The sequence below is a fragment of the Urocampus carinirostris genome, chromosome 7 (genome assembly GCF_059441175.1).
Source record: "Urocampus carinirostris isolate Australia breed hairy pipefish chromosome 7, RoL_Ucar_1.0, whole genome shotgun sequence".
Lineage (NCBI taxonomy): Eukaryota > Metazoa > Chordata > Actinopteri > Syngnathiformes > Syngnathidae > Urocampus > Urocampus carinirostris.
The window spans coordinates 13600370-13617218 of record NC_142355.1 but is presented as its reverse complement, the minus strand read 5'-3'; the positions used below and the strand labels follow the sequence as shown (position 1 = coordinate 13617218).

Below are 16849 nucleotides of genomic sequence, written 5' to 3'. Positions count from 1 at the left end.
TCTCCGGAGAGGAGGGGAAAAAACGGGATTTGCCACCACTTTCCAGCCTTTTTCGATTGCCTTCGAGTCCGTGGGTGCCGTCTGCGGTAACGTTATCAAGCTGTGTTCTTTAAACATGGGATGTACTTTGAGTGCTGAGGAGAGGGCTGCTCTAGATCGGAGCAAAGCCATCGAGAAGAACCTCAAGGAAGATGGACTCACTGCGGCCAAAGATGTCAAGCTGTTGCTGCTCGGTAAGTGAAGTGGGGCTTCTTAAGAGTGTGGGTGGGTGGTCTTTTATAATCTGGTTGCCAATTGAATGAATTTAGCTTCCGAACACACCCTCGTGTTTTACTCCATCTCGCTTGCATTCAGCTTGTGCCTCCATGCAAGGATATATAGAGCATGTATGCATTATTTTTTAAAATTGGAAGTGATGATGGGTGTGTGGTATGGAGGGGGTGGCGGTTTACAGATTGCCTCGTTGATTGGCCTCTTAATTATTCATGGCGGATGGGTTCATGGGGATGTAACGGATGTTTGGGAGAAATGGGTGCGTCCTCCCTTTATCTCCACGCAGATTGTTCACTGAAGAGGATCTCTCTCTCCACCTCTCCCTTGCTCTTTCTTTTCCTCGCACACACCACCGCCAGGGGTGGGCAAACTACAACCCGCAGGCCATATTCTAGGGCTGCAACAAGATTCAGGATTCAAGTCCAGCTACTACAGCCTCCCTGTGTGGAGTTTGCATTTACTCCCTGTGCCTACACTCCAGTTTCCTCCCACATTCATGTCAGGTTAATTGGCCAATCTAAATTCCCTAGGTGAGAATGAGCGAGTGAGTTGTCTGTCTGTGTGTGCCCTGCGTCTGCTGGCAACCAGTTCAGAGTGTCCCCTACCCACTGCCCAAAGATAGATGGAATGGGCTCCAGCATCTCCGCGACCTTATGATTATGGATGTAAAGTGGAACCTCGGTTCTCGACCATAATCCGTTCCAGAACCCTGTTTGAAAACCGATTTGTTCGATCACCGAAATCATTTTTCCCATTAAGAATAATGTAAATCGTTTTCATTCGTTCCAACACCCTGAATGTTTACCATGAATGTTTAACGTAAACATAAAGCTAACCAAGGCTAATCGTACGTTCGCGTAATCGTATTGTAATCTTCTGTACGAAAGATTACGCTAACATGAACGTGTAAAAATAAAAAGAAGGATAAAGAAAAGAATTATGAATAGGATTTCTTACCTTTGTGGGGGTCAGCAGAAGGCGCAGGTGGACAGTGGGGAGAGAAAAATCATCAAAAGGTTTTCAACCTCTTAATAATAATAATAATAATTTCCTTGTATTGTCATTCTGTGTAACAATGTACACAGAACGAAATGTCGATTGCTTCCAAAACTTGCGGCCGTTGCTTGCTTATAGCACTCACTCCCTTAGTCACATCACTCGATTTCACAGCCTCCTTATTCTTTACTATCGTACTGATCGTAGATTTAGCCATGCTGTATTCCCTAGCAAGATCGGAAACTCGCACACCTCTTTCATATTTAGCTATTATTTCTTTCTTAAAGGCAATAGTTGTACGAGCAATTTTTCTTTTTTCATCTGTAGCGACTTTGCTGCTTGCACTGAGATCCGATCTGCAACCTCAGTGGAAATGTTTAAATCTAAGCTTAAAACTCACTTCTACTCTATAGCATACGAATAACCTAAACTTCTTATATGTAATAACTTGTGAAGCCCTTAGAGACTATTTGTGATTAAGGGCTATACAAATAAAAATGACTTGACTTGACTTGACCTTCTTCGGAGGCATAATTAGGGGCTAAAACACTTTGTTCACCGATATTAAAAGCGAAGGCAAAAAGAAGCAAGTGCGCACCTGATAACAGTTGGTCACGAGGGGTGGGGGCGATCTACACGATCTACACCTGTATGCCGCTCAGCATCGCGCCCTAGCGTACGTACTCACGCATTACCGGCGTTCGAACTCCGATTTTTTTGACCGAACAGCGAAGCAAGAATTTCTCAAAATTTTGGGTCGGAACTGAGAGGCGTTCGAAAACCGAGGTTCCACTGTATGTTGAGCGTCGACTAATCATTGCAGCCCAATAGTGAGATACTGTGATAAAGCTGAATGCCTTTTCACAGGTCATCTATATCTCTGGTAGTCATGTGCTCTGAGAACTTAGCCAAAATTGGACCTGTTAAGACTGCGCACAACTCAATAAACAGCAAATTTTCTATGGACTTTTTTGGGTAAAGAACCCACATTGTGTTATTTTATTATTTATTTTTTTCTGCAAATAGTGTTATTATTTATTTTTTGTCTGTTGTTCGGTGACGAGTGCAAAGGGGCTATTGTATTGTGGCTTTCTGGATTTTATTTTCATATTTAAGCACCCCTGCAATCGTCAGACTTTTTATGTTAAATACTATCCTCAGCTCCTCATCGGAGAAGGAAAAAGTAATGTGGCTCCCACAGGAAAATGTTCGGTGGACGCCTGCCTTACCCTGTCCTCACATTATGCATGCACAAAGCTGGCCAAATTCACCGGTTGACATTGTTTTTTTCTTTCATCCTCACAGGGGCTGGAGAGTCAGGGAAAAGCACCATTGTGAAACAGATGAAGTAAGTCCCAGTTGAGCATGGTATAATAAACCCAAGGATGAATGAGATCCTTAGATATGTCTGTCTCGTTTTGGAAGCTAAGATGAAGACACTGATGTGTGTAGTGGACATTGAATTGCAATCTTACCTGGTGAAATGTTATTTAGCTTGTCTAGTATTGGACTCTATAGTACATTTAAAAGGAGGTCAATGTAGGGCTGGTGTATTGCTAACTAGGTCTACTAACAATGGGGTTCTGATTCGTCGACCATTCACCACTTATTGAAAAGATTAGTTGAATAATTAGTTAGATAACTTTAATTTTGTACTCAAATCTGCGCAAAAGTGATTCAATTATGTGGCTAATTATAATAAACACCAGAAAAATTGGTACAAGGAAAAAATACATCTTTTATTAACCGTACTGTTGAGTAGTACAAAAATTAAATATTATATATTATATACCACAGCCATGTCCCCCAAGTGGGAGGTGGCTAGAGTCATTTCTGACTCTTTTTGGGAGATTGATTCAGAGGAGGGGATTCCCAGCCCCCTCGCTCAACCCAACGTTGGTGTTGGGAGTCATTAGGTGACCAAACCCCCCCAATTCCAACCCCTAGTGCTGAACGACAAGCAGGAAGGCAACGGGTACCAATGTTTAAGTCTTAGGTATGACTCGGCCGAGGCTTGAACCACAACCTCCCAGTCTCGGGGCGGGCGCCATACCCCAAAGGCCACCGAGCTGATTTTAAATAAATTAAATAACATTTAAAATTTAAAACCAATTAGGCGCAAATGTTTGTGCTTCACCCAAGTACGTACCGCCATAAATTGCAAGGTCTGCTTTGCAAACGTTGCAAGTTTTTATTAGAATTTTCTTTTTTGTCATTGATTTCAAGTAGTCTTTTTATTTGCCATATCCAGGCTGAAAAGCTTCCAAACTTTAAAGGTTTTGGTATGCATACTTGAAAGTTGACACTGACATTTCCGTATGTTATAGCTCGAGACACACTTTATTGCTCATGAAAGACTCTAAGCAGAGATTCTATTCACATAGAGGTGCCCCACAATAGTCGACATTAGAATTCATTGTCGACTAGCTTTATTATCGATTTTTGTAGACTGCGTTGACTAATCGTTTCAGCCCTTTTGCTAACTTGAGTAAGAGAACCACAAAACTCGGTGGACTGAAATCATTGCCTTTAAACAAAATTGTAGTTTAACCCCTTAATGTTCCGACGGCCTGCAGAATACAAACGGTTCACGGATCCCTTAACAGCATGGGTCATCGGGGCACCAATGAGGATGCAACTCTGGACAGCTTTCTCCACTGTTGACAGCTCCTGGCCTGTTATTAAGTAGTGGCATAGGTGGCACCAGTCTATTCGTTGATGTTGTCAGCTGAGTTCTTTTTTGGTCTTCCTCTCTTTCTCCCCCCTTGGCCTGTGCCCTGGGGATTTATCTTGGCCAGCCCTGATGATCTTGTGTTGTGACCATACGACTGAAGTTTTCTTTCTGCCCACAGTTGACAACAGTTCTTTGTAGGGTTAAATTTGCCCTCTTATGGTGTTGCGCACTGTTTCGTTTGTCATTTAGGCTAAGTAGCTGATTCTTAGTAGTCTCCTGTAGCATTGCATCTCCATGGCCTGGATTTTACTTTTCCAGTTTTGCTGTTGGAGTCCATGTCTAGCTAGGAAGATAGAAGTAACCAGTGCTTGCATGAGTCTGATCGCGGATTTCACTATTATGAGTTTTTCCCTCAATCGCTTCTTCACTCATACTAATTTTGTCCCAATTATCAATTGGTTTCAGCCATATTCATTAGGGTAACGATGCGTGTGCCATCTTCGTATTTTTTATTGAATGCTTCGTTTCTTTTGTTATCATCTTCTTGCTTCTCCCTTTACCAGACAAAACTTCACAAGTCTTCGGATCTTCAGATATGAAATGAAATGAAATGATCTGCATTTATATAGCGCTTTTCAAGTCAATGACTTCCCAAAGCGCTTTACATTGTGCTTCACATTTCCCAATAGCGGCCGTGATCTGTGCAGCCATGTAAGGCGCTAACCTGCTTATTGGGGGTATTGGGGGTTAAGTGTCTTACCCAAGGACACTTCGGCATGTAACACGGACAAGCCGGGATTCGAACTGGGATCCCTTAATCCTAAAACGATCGCTCTACCTCCTGAGCTACTGCCGCCCCAATAAACAAATAAAGTTTATTACACGAGATTCTGAACCGAACGAAGGGAGAGGAAGGGAGCATTGCGAGAGGAAGTTCAGCCAATAGCATATCAGCATTTTCATAAATCAGTGATGCGAGCTGAATAGCATCTTATATGACATCGCCCAATAGGAGACAGGCATCTTAGAGACATGTAAGGTGCTTGACCCACACCATAAAGTTTGAATATTTGGGCATACAAAAGAAAGACGTAACAAGGGGTCTAATTCATCATATGCCATATTTTGTGTCTGTCGTCTTCTATTATGCTGTGAGACATACTGAAAACTAGCTTCTTTTACACCGAAAATAAATGTCTCCTTTACTTCTGGACATTATTACCCTTTTATTAAAAACTAGAACAGAATTGTCATTAGATAGATAGATAGATAGATAGATAGATAGATACTTTATTCATCCCCTAAGGGAAATTCACATTTATTATTATTATTATTATTATTATTGTCATTGAGTACAATGCAGTGTGCATCGTCATCTTCTACATCGAAAAGTAGCACATATTCTTATTCAATGATTATGCTGCATCTATTTTTGCATACTGTAAGCTGCATGACTCATGTTTGTTCTTTTTCTACCCAAGATATCCTGATTATCAGTCTTTTATACAAAGTATTTTGAACTAAATGTACACGTGATTGATAAAATCTGACTTCGTAGAAATGCAGGTTAGATCGCTAAAATATGAACGAAATTTGACATTGAGGACTCCCTCTATTAACATCACCATCTAGAAGCAGAGTTGGGAGTTCCAAGCAAGGTTTACTTTTAGCCACAGTTTGCCTTTAGTCACAGGCGTTTTTGCTCAGGAGCTTATTTTGCTGTTGTCTGAGTAGGATTACCAATCTGTGGAATGATTTGTACTCTCTACTTAAAATTCCCACCTCTGGTTAGAAAAGATGTACCAATTAACCATTTGACCATAGCGACCCTGAGTTCAAAAGTTCTATCCCACAACGGTGCACAACATTGCCCATATTTATCAACACCAGTTGAGGAAATCACTTAAAGCATGAAAAATGATTACACCATGGCTACATTTTCATGTGCCCTTTTTTGTTAGATTTGCACTAGACACAAAAAGAAAGCGCTAAGTGATTTTTTTCTAAGTAATGGAATTGATCTGTTTACAATGCAGGATGTACCTATCTTTTCACAATGGTTGAATCGCTGCAATTTTTTATTAATATTACACAGACACACAAACATGCACACTAAATCAATGTGTTTCATAATGTAAGCAAATGTTCACTGCACTTCACAGTATCTGATAATAAGGCCAAGTACTGTATGAACACATAGCCCACGAATACACACAATTCAGTGGACTGTGGATCCAGATGAGCCGTTATCAGCTGTCAATGGCCATACTTAAAATGCAGCGTGTTTTGCATGCTGATTTAAACTCCCAGTGGATTCATCCAATACGCTGATTCATATAATTTTCTTCAAGTCATTGATTTCAGGGGCCAGTAATAATTGAATGAAAAAATAAATTAACGTCTCAGTCAGTTCATAGTGTCACACTTGTCAGTTTGTGAGTTTGTAGTCATTTTTCCGAATGCATGTTAATTATTCTTGGGCGTCAAATTAGCCAGTTTTCTGTCAGCTCACTGGTTTCGTTTTCCTACTGCAGTCTTCATCTAATTTGAGGCCCGAAGGCAGCATGATGCTGAGTTGGCCAGGGACATTGTTTTGAAACTGAAATAATTGCTATACTTGTGAATCTTGGAACAGCAGTGGCGCGTTCGCTCAACAATAAAGCCTCGTTTCTTAAAAAAGGCTTTTGACATAAAGCAGAGGAAGATTGTGTGTCATACATTATTCCTCATTCATTTTAAATTTTTATTTGAATGTAAAGCCTTGAGTCCGATTCCGGCGCAGCCTTCAGGGATCAAGGCCTAACTCGTTAACCTCATTTACAGGCCCAAAGCTAACCCAAAAATTGTAAACACGACTTCTGTTTTTTTGGAAATGGTTTTATTCTTTGTGTACTTCCTGTCAAGCATAGTTTAAGCATTTTCAGGTATAAGGCACATTGTTTTTTACTTGGGGTACATGTTTGGGTGCGCGTTATACATGAAGTATTTGTGCAATGATTTGTCGAAAAATATTGCTGACCACAATTGGGAACACCGCATGAAACCAAATTTTATACTGATTTTTAATAATGCGTTTTATTCATGAGTGTGCGTTATACACAAATAAACACGGTACTCTGATATTAAAAGATGCTGATGCTTTAAAGGGTGATAGTGTACACATGGTTGTCAAATGAAAAAAAAAAAAACATGGTCTATCAATGAAACTTGAATTATGAAGCAAATCTTATGGTGGTATAATCAGTCTGAGACATCATGACCAATACTGGCGTGTAAAGCCACGCTTAGTTCTTATTGGTTTGCAGGAAGGATATGACCTACTGGTAGCAGAGACGAATTGGCAGTAGGACCTCACACAGGATTGTAGTCCAGACCTTGGACAAATTATCCCTTCATCTAGCTCAGTCCTGCAATGTCTCTGCTCTGTGGCCTGTTCTGTTCCTCAAAATTGTCCTTTAATCTCAACAGAATTCTGTTTTTGTGATAAATTGAGGACTAATACAGGGTTTAACCGGCCTCCTGCCGTCACTCAGCTAAAATTACCCTCTGTTATTCATGATCCCATCGAGACAACCGGAACAGAAAATGGGTGCAACGTAAGGATGGAAAATACATTTTTTTTTTGTTTGTGGAAATGTTCACCAAGAATAGAACATGGTTAAAAAAAGTATGCTGTCATTGAGTTCCATTTCAGCCACCACATTAAATCTCTTTAGATATCAGGATGTATATTCTGGATTACTCTAAATTTCGGACTACGTAGCGCACCTGATTAAAAGATGCATGTTCAAACTTAATTTTGTCTTTATACAACCCGCCTCGGATTTTAAACCACTGGCTTAAACAGCCATAAAGATGAACTAATTCATGTCGATTTCTTACATTTTAAGCCCGGTGCACACCTGGCGCCAAAAGCGTTCGGAATTTGGCATTGACTCAGTTTTCAGCTGTGTCGTTTTCAGTTCTGCTACAAGTAGTATACGTCAGATGTTTTCGCGGATCATGAAGATGGTGATTACAAAGACGAGCACATATTTTCTACTGCGCCGAAAGAAAAAGCAAATGAGAGCTGCGTCATGTAAAATGTGAGCTCTATATATCTAGGCGACAATGCCAGAGCAAACATACTTTGGAATATAGTGCCAGATTGCAACACATAATTGCCTTTTTGTGTTGTCATTGGTGGTTGCAGCAGTAATGGACATAATTGCATTCACTTGTTATCACTCCTCGAAGTTTAAAGGAAACGTCAGCGACCTGACATTGACACTGATGATATAGAAAAAAAAAATCAGTTTGTTTCTATAAAGAACCGTCACTGCCGTTCAATTCGGATTTACAAATTGAGAATTTGATCTCTTGGTGAAATATTGAGAGTACGTTGTAAATATTAATAAAGTACTCTCAAACCTTTTGTTTTGCTCCTGTTCTGTATTATATAAATAATTTTGGCAAAACAACTGACTAATATCTCCTCTAGAAGGGCATCATAATGTGTTCAGACGTTCGTGGCGTTTTGTACCTAGAGCGCATGCATTGTGGAAAAGAGCACCTTGTCATTTTCCTCTGTGCCGCCACAAAAAATAAGAAAAGAATAAGCCACACCGGATTTAAAGCTGCAGTGTTTGAAATGTAGCAAAAAATAGGGGCCTGAAGTCCGGATTTAGTAGTTGTTTATTTAATCACATTTTTGTCAATGTTTAAATACATTTGTAATACAATGAATTGTGTTGAGCAATTAGAATTTTGAATTTCAAAAGCTTTCTCCACTAAACAATGCATGAAAAAGCAGTGAAATTTATGACCGCGTTTACAAAAAGCCTGATGCGTGCCTTCCGATCACAACCCTACTATAGTTAGATGGATTAAAAGTTACGACCTGTTTCATGTCATCTGGGAGGGATTTTATGGGCTATGTAACCGACAATTTCAAATTGAAATTTTGATAACTATAATGATTTTATGTCACTTGTAAAAAGCTCAAGCATAAAAGACCATGTGACCATACTTGTTTTCTGTTCCTAACATCACTCCTTGGCCTTTTTATTGACAAGCTGTCCACATAGGACAAACAACTCTTGGATGTTCACATGGCTATATCTTCTTTATACATCAACCATACTGCATTCTGAATAAAAAAAAGGATACAGTGCCTAGAAATGAGATGTGCAAGTGTAAGGGAGGTTCTCACTAGTCATGCTGCTGAATACAATTTGGACTTCACACATTTGTGGGGTGAGCCAGTGCTTTATAGCACCCTCAGAATTCCCTCTATATAGTCGGTGGTTACAGGACACAGAACACCTGGAAATAATGTTTTGCCTGTCCAAACAGACATTTGTGTCAGTTAAACATGAAAACAACAAACTTAAAACTGTGTCATTTTAGAAATCTAAGAAAATTCCTTCAAGAATTTGGAGGATTTGATTTGAATTATAATACTGCAACAGCTGAATAACTTAAACCAGATAACTTAATTTCCACTTACTATTTTAACTTTCATTCCATATATTCTACAAGATACTTTTTCTGATTTGGTGTAACAATCTTTTGATATTTTAGAACGATTGTGTATTATTTTGTGCCTCTAAGAGGTAAAAAATGTATTATAAATATATTTATAGAAAATAAAATATTAGAGATGTGCTGAACCAGGTATCACAATTGATTTTTACAGTATCTCACAACAATGCCAATACCAATAAGTGGCTACTCTCTCGTGGCTGCTAGGCATCAGGATCTAAAAATAAGTGTAACATTAAAAGGACAGCGTGTATAATTTAGTGCCTTCTGGTGGGATAAATATTACATATATGAGATGAACGATTACTGAACCAGGTATTGCAATTGCTTTCTTTATGGTATCTCACGAAAGTGCCAATACTAGTATCGGCTGTCCTACAGTGGCCGGGAGGTATTAGGAACCACAAATAAGAGTAATAATAATTGCCATTCATTAAACGCAACACTAAATGTACATTGTGTTTTATTTAGTGCCTTCTTGCAGTAAGAATATTTTGTATCAGAGATTTATAAGTACTGAACCAGGTATCTCAAATGTTTATGGTATCTTGCAGTGCTGTTACCGGTATCGTCTGCCCTCTAGTGGCTAGGGGGTATTATTGAACTCAACATTAACGGGACTGTATTATTTAGTCCCCCTAGTGGTCAAAAATATGTCATTCGTTATAAAACATTTCTTTGTTAATTGTTTTATATTGATTTGAATTATAAGCAAAAATGCATGAACTGTCATATAAACGTGTAGTTTTTTTAAAAATACTTGACGGTCAATACATTTATATTTATTTTTCGTAACATGAGGCTCACCTGATTGTTCACCATCTTGCTGCAAAGACTACCCCCAAAAAAACAAAAACCTAGTCAAAGTCTTGGCATGCAAATGAAAACAAATTATATAATTGACTTACAAATCATAAATCCATTTATGGAATGATGAACTATTCAAATTAATTTGATTTATTTGCCATCCTTACATCAAGTTAATGATTTAAATACCTTTTGGTTTAAAAACTCTCCAAAGCGTTTACATTTGAGATACTTAAAGGGACAGTGTGTACAATTTTATGCCTACCATTGGTAAAACATATTCAGTTATTAAACCAAAATATGGATTTCAGTAATAAAAATATACATGAACTATCACATAAATATGCATCTTTTAAAATTCTCATAGGTCGAGAAATTTTCATGTATTTGACATAACATGAGGGTCACCTAAAGGGAACTGATATGATTGTTGGCCATCTTGCTGCTATGGGTACACAAAAAGTTAAACAAAAAGGCTGGGCAAAAAAATGAGAAGTAAAATGTTGCGTTTTGGTCACTTTGAGACTCCTTAGTTTGTGTTCTTCCTTGCTTTTGTAGCACTCGTTTTCAGCTGCATGATGCAATATTATATTATCTAGTAGTCAAATATTGTACACCTTCCCCGTTAACAGAATCTTTTTTGTTGATTTCTCTTGTCCTCTTTGGTTGGGAATATAAATTGTTTTGCTGGCAGTTGTTATTTTGTTACAGTTGTATTCGGTCGGTAAGCACGTCATCTTGAGGTAAGTTTGACCCCTTGGAAGCTTTTATGAAGGTGCAATATTACTTCGCAGATTTTGACTTTTTGCTGATGGTTCTGGTCCCCATTTACCGAAATAACCGAGGGTTTTAATATATATATACAATATACCGACAAGATAAAGAATGGGATTGGAGTGACCGTTACTTGCCTTCAGTTGTGATGCTTTTTAAAGGATTCTACCACTGTGAAGACAGTGCATGTGTCTGTGTGGCTTCTGTAGAGCAGATAATAATTAGGTCTAGGCCTCAGAAGTATAAAAGAGAATTTGAGGGAAAGTTGGAGGGGAAAATGGGGCTGTGCTTTGTGCTGAAAGAGGAAAGGGGTTGTGAAGACAAGAAAGGGGATGAGGGAGGCTGGGAAAGAGTTTTGATCCCCAATGCGGAGTGAGAGGGGCAAGTTGGCACAGAAAGGGTCTGGTTTAAGAACAAGCAAACAAATTGTAGTTTGAGGGCCATTGTTGCAAGAGAGATCACTTGGGTCGGAAAAAAAAAAACATGTGAGAGTGAATATTTTAAAGCACTAATCTAAATCTATGGAAACGGAGAAGAACATTTGGAAGAAACTTTCAAGTCGTATATAAAGCAACTGTTAGAGGGCACTGTGTGTAGTAGTACAGGGGCTAGGTGCCTTTTTGACTCAGCCATAAAAGCAAAATATTTAGATTTATTTTTTCAGTGAGAGCCCCACAGCACATTGGGACAAAATTAAACAAAGACAGCAGCCCTGATTTCCAGACAAAAGATAGTTCTTCAGTGCATTTTATTTTAGTATGTGACGTTTATTGGTCCAAAAATTTGTATGAAATAATAATGCCAGTGTCCCATATCAACAAATATCGCACTTAAAATGTATCTCCTTCCTGTTAAGATTCACTTTGTCCATCATTTTTTCATGGATACTGGTTTCAAAGCAAGGTGCGAGCAGATTTCTTTTGGAAAAATGTCACTAAATACAGCAAATGAGAAACATAGGGTATGATTTGCCATCAGCTATGTTATGTGGTCACAGTTCTAACCTTTGGAATCAAGTGGACATTATTCTTCCTCCATTCCATTTTATAGCAGCGAATATTCAACATCTTTGAAATCCACAAACATTTTCTAAAAGTCCTCATGTCTATCATTGATCGTTGTTCATTTTTCCTTAACTTGTGCAGACCATGTTTGAAAATAATAACCAGGAAATGGTAAAAGGCAGACGTCACACTCCCATGTGTACTCTGATGCATCCAATTTTCTAAAAGACATAGAAAACATCCTAATGACATCTCTTCAGACCAGCTTGCAACTAGTTGTGTTGCTCTCCCGGCCCAAATGCATTAAAAAAATGAATTTTATCTACGAACCAGATGCACTCATGAGAAGAGCCACACCTGGCTTGCGAGCCATAGGTTCCAAAGCCCAGATATTGTACATTAAACAAACCCTTGATAACAATAACATGTCTTTATAATAATAATAACAGCAATATAATGCATTTTTATTTATCTTGAACCATTGGGATAGTGATTATGTTATTAATATACTGAATATACATCCATCCATTATCTGCACAGCTTATTCTCAGTAGGGTCGCGTGGGTGCTGGAGCCCATCCCAGCTTTCTTTGGGCAGTGGGCCGGGGACCCCCTGGTTGCCAGCCAGTTGCAGGGCACACAGAGACAGACAACTCACTTGCTCAGTCACACATAGGGACAATTTGGACCAGCCAATTAACCTGACATGCATGTTTTTGGAATGTGGGAGGAAATCAGAGTGCTCACGCAGGCACGGGGAGAACATGCAAACTCCACACGTGGAGGTTGCGGTAGCTAGACTTAAACCCTGAACCTCTGCACTGTGGGGCTGAGCGCTCACCACCCATCCGTGTGCCGCCCCTGAAATTACATTATACTTGTATTTTCCAGACAATAAGGCTCACCTAAAAACCTCAACTTGGCCAGATATTTGAAAGTGCACCGTATATCCCGGAAAATATGGGGTATGGAATTGAAAATGCGTGGTTGTGATCGAATTATACAGCATAAAGTAACTGCTCTGCCTTTGAGAAACATTTAGAGTGGCCCTCATGTGTCCTCTGACTGCCCGGTCGAATAATATCATCAATTAAGTACTGCAACTAAAAATAGTGTGATGATTAGATAAAACCTAATGCCTTACCATGTGTCATCTGTATCACTAGTACTCTAGTGAATGGGATTTGGTGCACTCCACACCGAGATCTTGGTTCAATTCCTGTTGCATCCAATCTCATGCAATTCTGATCCGTGATACATTCTGACTGATCAATCAGTGCGCAACCGTTGTCATAACGTACTGTAGTTTTAATTCCAAGCGCCTTATAGTTTGGTGAGCTTAATATATGGAAGAAAATATCATCAGTTGCATAAAATACGTTATATAGTTTGATGGTTAATAGCAGTTTGTGCAACCCTTTGAGACTTTTTGTGATTAACTCATTCAATGGCTTTCTCCCACTCCAATTGTTGCCATTTTGATTCATTTTTGAAGGCCTACAGAAAATTAACTTTGTAGCTATATAGGCATAGTACATATCAAAAGAGAGCTTTCATTAGAAAAAAATGTTTTGAGGATTTATTATTGTTCAGTAAACAACAGTAGAATGTTTCGAAGTTTCTCGACTATACTCGTTTCCAAGCAAGTGCCATTTTGTACACTGGTGACACCTCCAAGATCTAAATAATGCCTTTCATAAACACCCCAAAACTGAACCTATTTAAGAACTTTGCATGGATTTTGCAAGAACATTTAGACACTCGATTCTTCTGTTGAAGTGATCACATGATTTCGGTCACCATGGTGATCGCGTTCCCTCAGACGTGCACGAAACATCCTCCCTCTCTGACCAGACAATGACAATGAGACTTCCTCATATTTTTTTGAAAGGAAAAAGCTCTCTTGAAGCTTTTTTGCCCATTTGTATAAGCCTTGCAAGTCTCACCACACTACTGCAGTATGCCTACTTGCTGCATGGGGCCGCCTACACACACTCATTTGCCGGACAAGGGGACTAGGTGCTTCCAGATATCTGGTCAAAGCCACTCCAGCCATCTAGCGGTGATTTATCACACTGAATTAATTCCCATAGGCTTGATATTACCAATGAGCAGGGCCAAACCCTTTATTATAGTTTTTTTTCTAGATAAAATAAGAAAAACCTATTTTTACATTTTAGCACTCAGAGACAATTCTGAAAACACATTTAGTCGCTATGGCACTGAATGAGTTTAGAGCTATACAAATAAGCATGACTTGACATGATGATATTTGTATCAATTTTATTTGGCGGGCTGGATTAAAAATCCTAAAGGGCTCGCCAAACAATGCTGTAGGGAGAAATGACCCATGTGATAAGGCCAGCTTACAAGGCCACACCTACACTGGACTCTGCCCTTTTCCGATAATTATTAGCCTCTCGTTCTGTGGAACAGAACACAAAGAAGTCATGAGTGTGGTCGGATATGGAAGAGGGATGTGGGGGGCACGTTGGCACCAACTGTTGTGATTCTAACTGGTCATCTGAAGAAGTCTGTCACACTGATAAGCATCTTTCATTGGTTAAATATAGCCAGGGGCGTGCTCATCACCGGAATGATTTGATTGGCTGCCTGAGTGAGCTGTGAAATAACAGCCTGTTATCTCTGCGTGTGTTGTTTTTCTCTACATAGAAGACAGATACAGTGCTACCTCTTCATACAAGCTTAGTTCCTTCCAGGATCTTGCTCGTAGCTTGAATTCTTTGTGTAACTAGCAAAATTTCTCAATATGAAAGGATTAAAAATTGATTGGTCTGTTCCTGTTCTCTCAAAAGAATCCAAGTGAACCCTTAATACAGTGCAGTGAAAAAGTATTTGCCCTTTCCTGATTTCTGTGTTTTGGCAAATGTATCATCAAACCAATTTTAATATGACACAGAGGTAACCCAAGGAAATGCAAAACACAGTTTTGAAATGTTGATTTCATTTATTAAGGCACAAAAAAATCCAAACCTATCTGGCTCTATGTGAAAAAGTAATTACCCATGAAAATAATAGAGTGGGGCCTCTTTTGGCAGCGATAACAGGAATCAAACGTTATCGATAATTGGTAATGAGTCTTTCACAACTCTGTGGAGGAATTTTGGCCCACTCTTCTTTGCAAAATTGTTTCAAATTTGGCTTTTTGGGTGGTTTTCTACCATGAAGTGCCCATTTAAAGTCGCGCTGTAATAAACTTCCTTTTTCATCTATTTTGAGGTTTGGGGCAATATTTGGAATTATTTGAAACAGTCCTTTCCTTAGTTTCGTCATTGTCATCCTAGAATAAATGAAAACTAGCAGGAGTGAACTTATCATGTCTTGGGAACCTCCTGCGTGGGTTCAAATCCAGCTCCAGACTTCCTGTGCGGAGTTTGTATGTTCTCCCCGTGCTTGCGTGGGTTTCCTCCGGGCACTCCGGTTTCCTCCCACATTTCAAAAACATGCATTCTCAGGTGAATTGGCCGGTCCAAATTGTCCCTAAGTGTGAATGAGCGAATGAGTTGTCTGTCCCCGTGTGCCCTGCGATTGGCTGGCAACCAGTTCAGGGTGTCCCCTGCCCACTGCCGGATGATTGCTGGGATGGGCTCCAGCACCCCCGCGACCCTACTAAGGATAAGCGGTGTAGCTAATGAGATGAGAGATGAGATAAGGAGTGAACTTACTCTTCATTTTCCCACCACCAAACTTTAAAAGAACTGCTCAAACTGCGTACTCCACCTTAAAGGTTTGATGGTGATCGCACAGTAATCTTCAGATGTTTCCACAAATGCTCTATGGGAATTTTGGTCTGGACTTGATTACCGTGGACATTCCATCACCTTTATATTGTTAGTTTTAAACCTGTCCATTGTACATTTTGCTTCATGTTTAGGGTCTCTGTCCTGCACCCTAGTATCTTGCAGACTCCAACAGATTTTCTGCCAGAATTGCCCTGTGTTTGGCTCCATCCATCTTCCCACCCACTTTAACAATATTTCCAGTCCCTGCTGAAGAAAAGCAACCCCATAACATGATTCTGCCACCACCTGGTTTAACAATAGGGATGGTGTTTTGTGCGTGATTGTTCGTGTTTCTCTTAGGCCAAACGTAATGCTTTGCATTCTAGCCTAAAAGTTCAATTTTAGTCTCTTTTGACTAGAGCACCATGTTCCACGTGTTATTTGTGTCTCCCATGTGGCTTCTTGCAAATGCCTCTTCCAGAATGGGCACATGATGTACATGATTTTGCGGCAAAACAGAATTACCGTATTTCCGCTCTATAAGGCGCACCTAAAAGCCTTCAATATTTTCAAAAGCTGACCAAGCGCCTTATAATACGGTGCACCTCGTATATGGAACAATATTAAGTCGCAACAGGTCTTGCAAATATGGTAAGCAATTGCCGAATCGATTTTCCTGCTTAGAAGAAGTAGTGCGCGGTGCATACAGTGTAGGGAAAATAATTTTACGAGTCTGTTTATTTGTAAATGGGAATCATGGGGCTAAACAGGCAGCTAGCGGCAAGGAATTCATGCAGATATGCTTTTCAGTGGATTTTTTTTAAACTTGTTGTATATATTTTACACTGTTGGAATTACTACACTCATGGACACAAAGAGATCATGGCTGCCTAATATTATCAGTGTGATGGCTGCAAGACGACGTTTTTGGTGAGCTACCCTGGCTTTATATTTTTTGGGTATCTTGTTTTAGACGGATCGTGATGTTTCTGTGATGAGTATATTTTTAAATGGTCAACATAACTCAAAGTCCAAGAGTTTATGCTTTACAATGAT

General features: G+C 39.5%; 1 protein-coding gene across 1 annotated transcript in view; it reads left to right on the top strand.

Moving 5' to 3' along the window:
* The window catches only part of LOC148362391 (guanine nucleotide-binding protein G(o) subunit alpha), a 119420-nt gene continuing 102571 nt past the window's right edge, over positions 1–16849 (top strand). Inside the window, exons 1-2 of the mRNA XM_088339798.1 lie at positions 1–233; positions 2575–2617. Of these exons, the coding sequence (XP_088195924.1) occupies positions 116–233; positions 2575–2617 (161 nt within the window). The 5' untranslated portion in view covers positions 1–115. The remainder of the gene's footprint in view (positions 234–2574; positions 2618–16849) is intronic.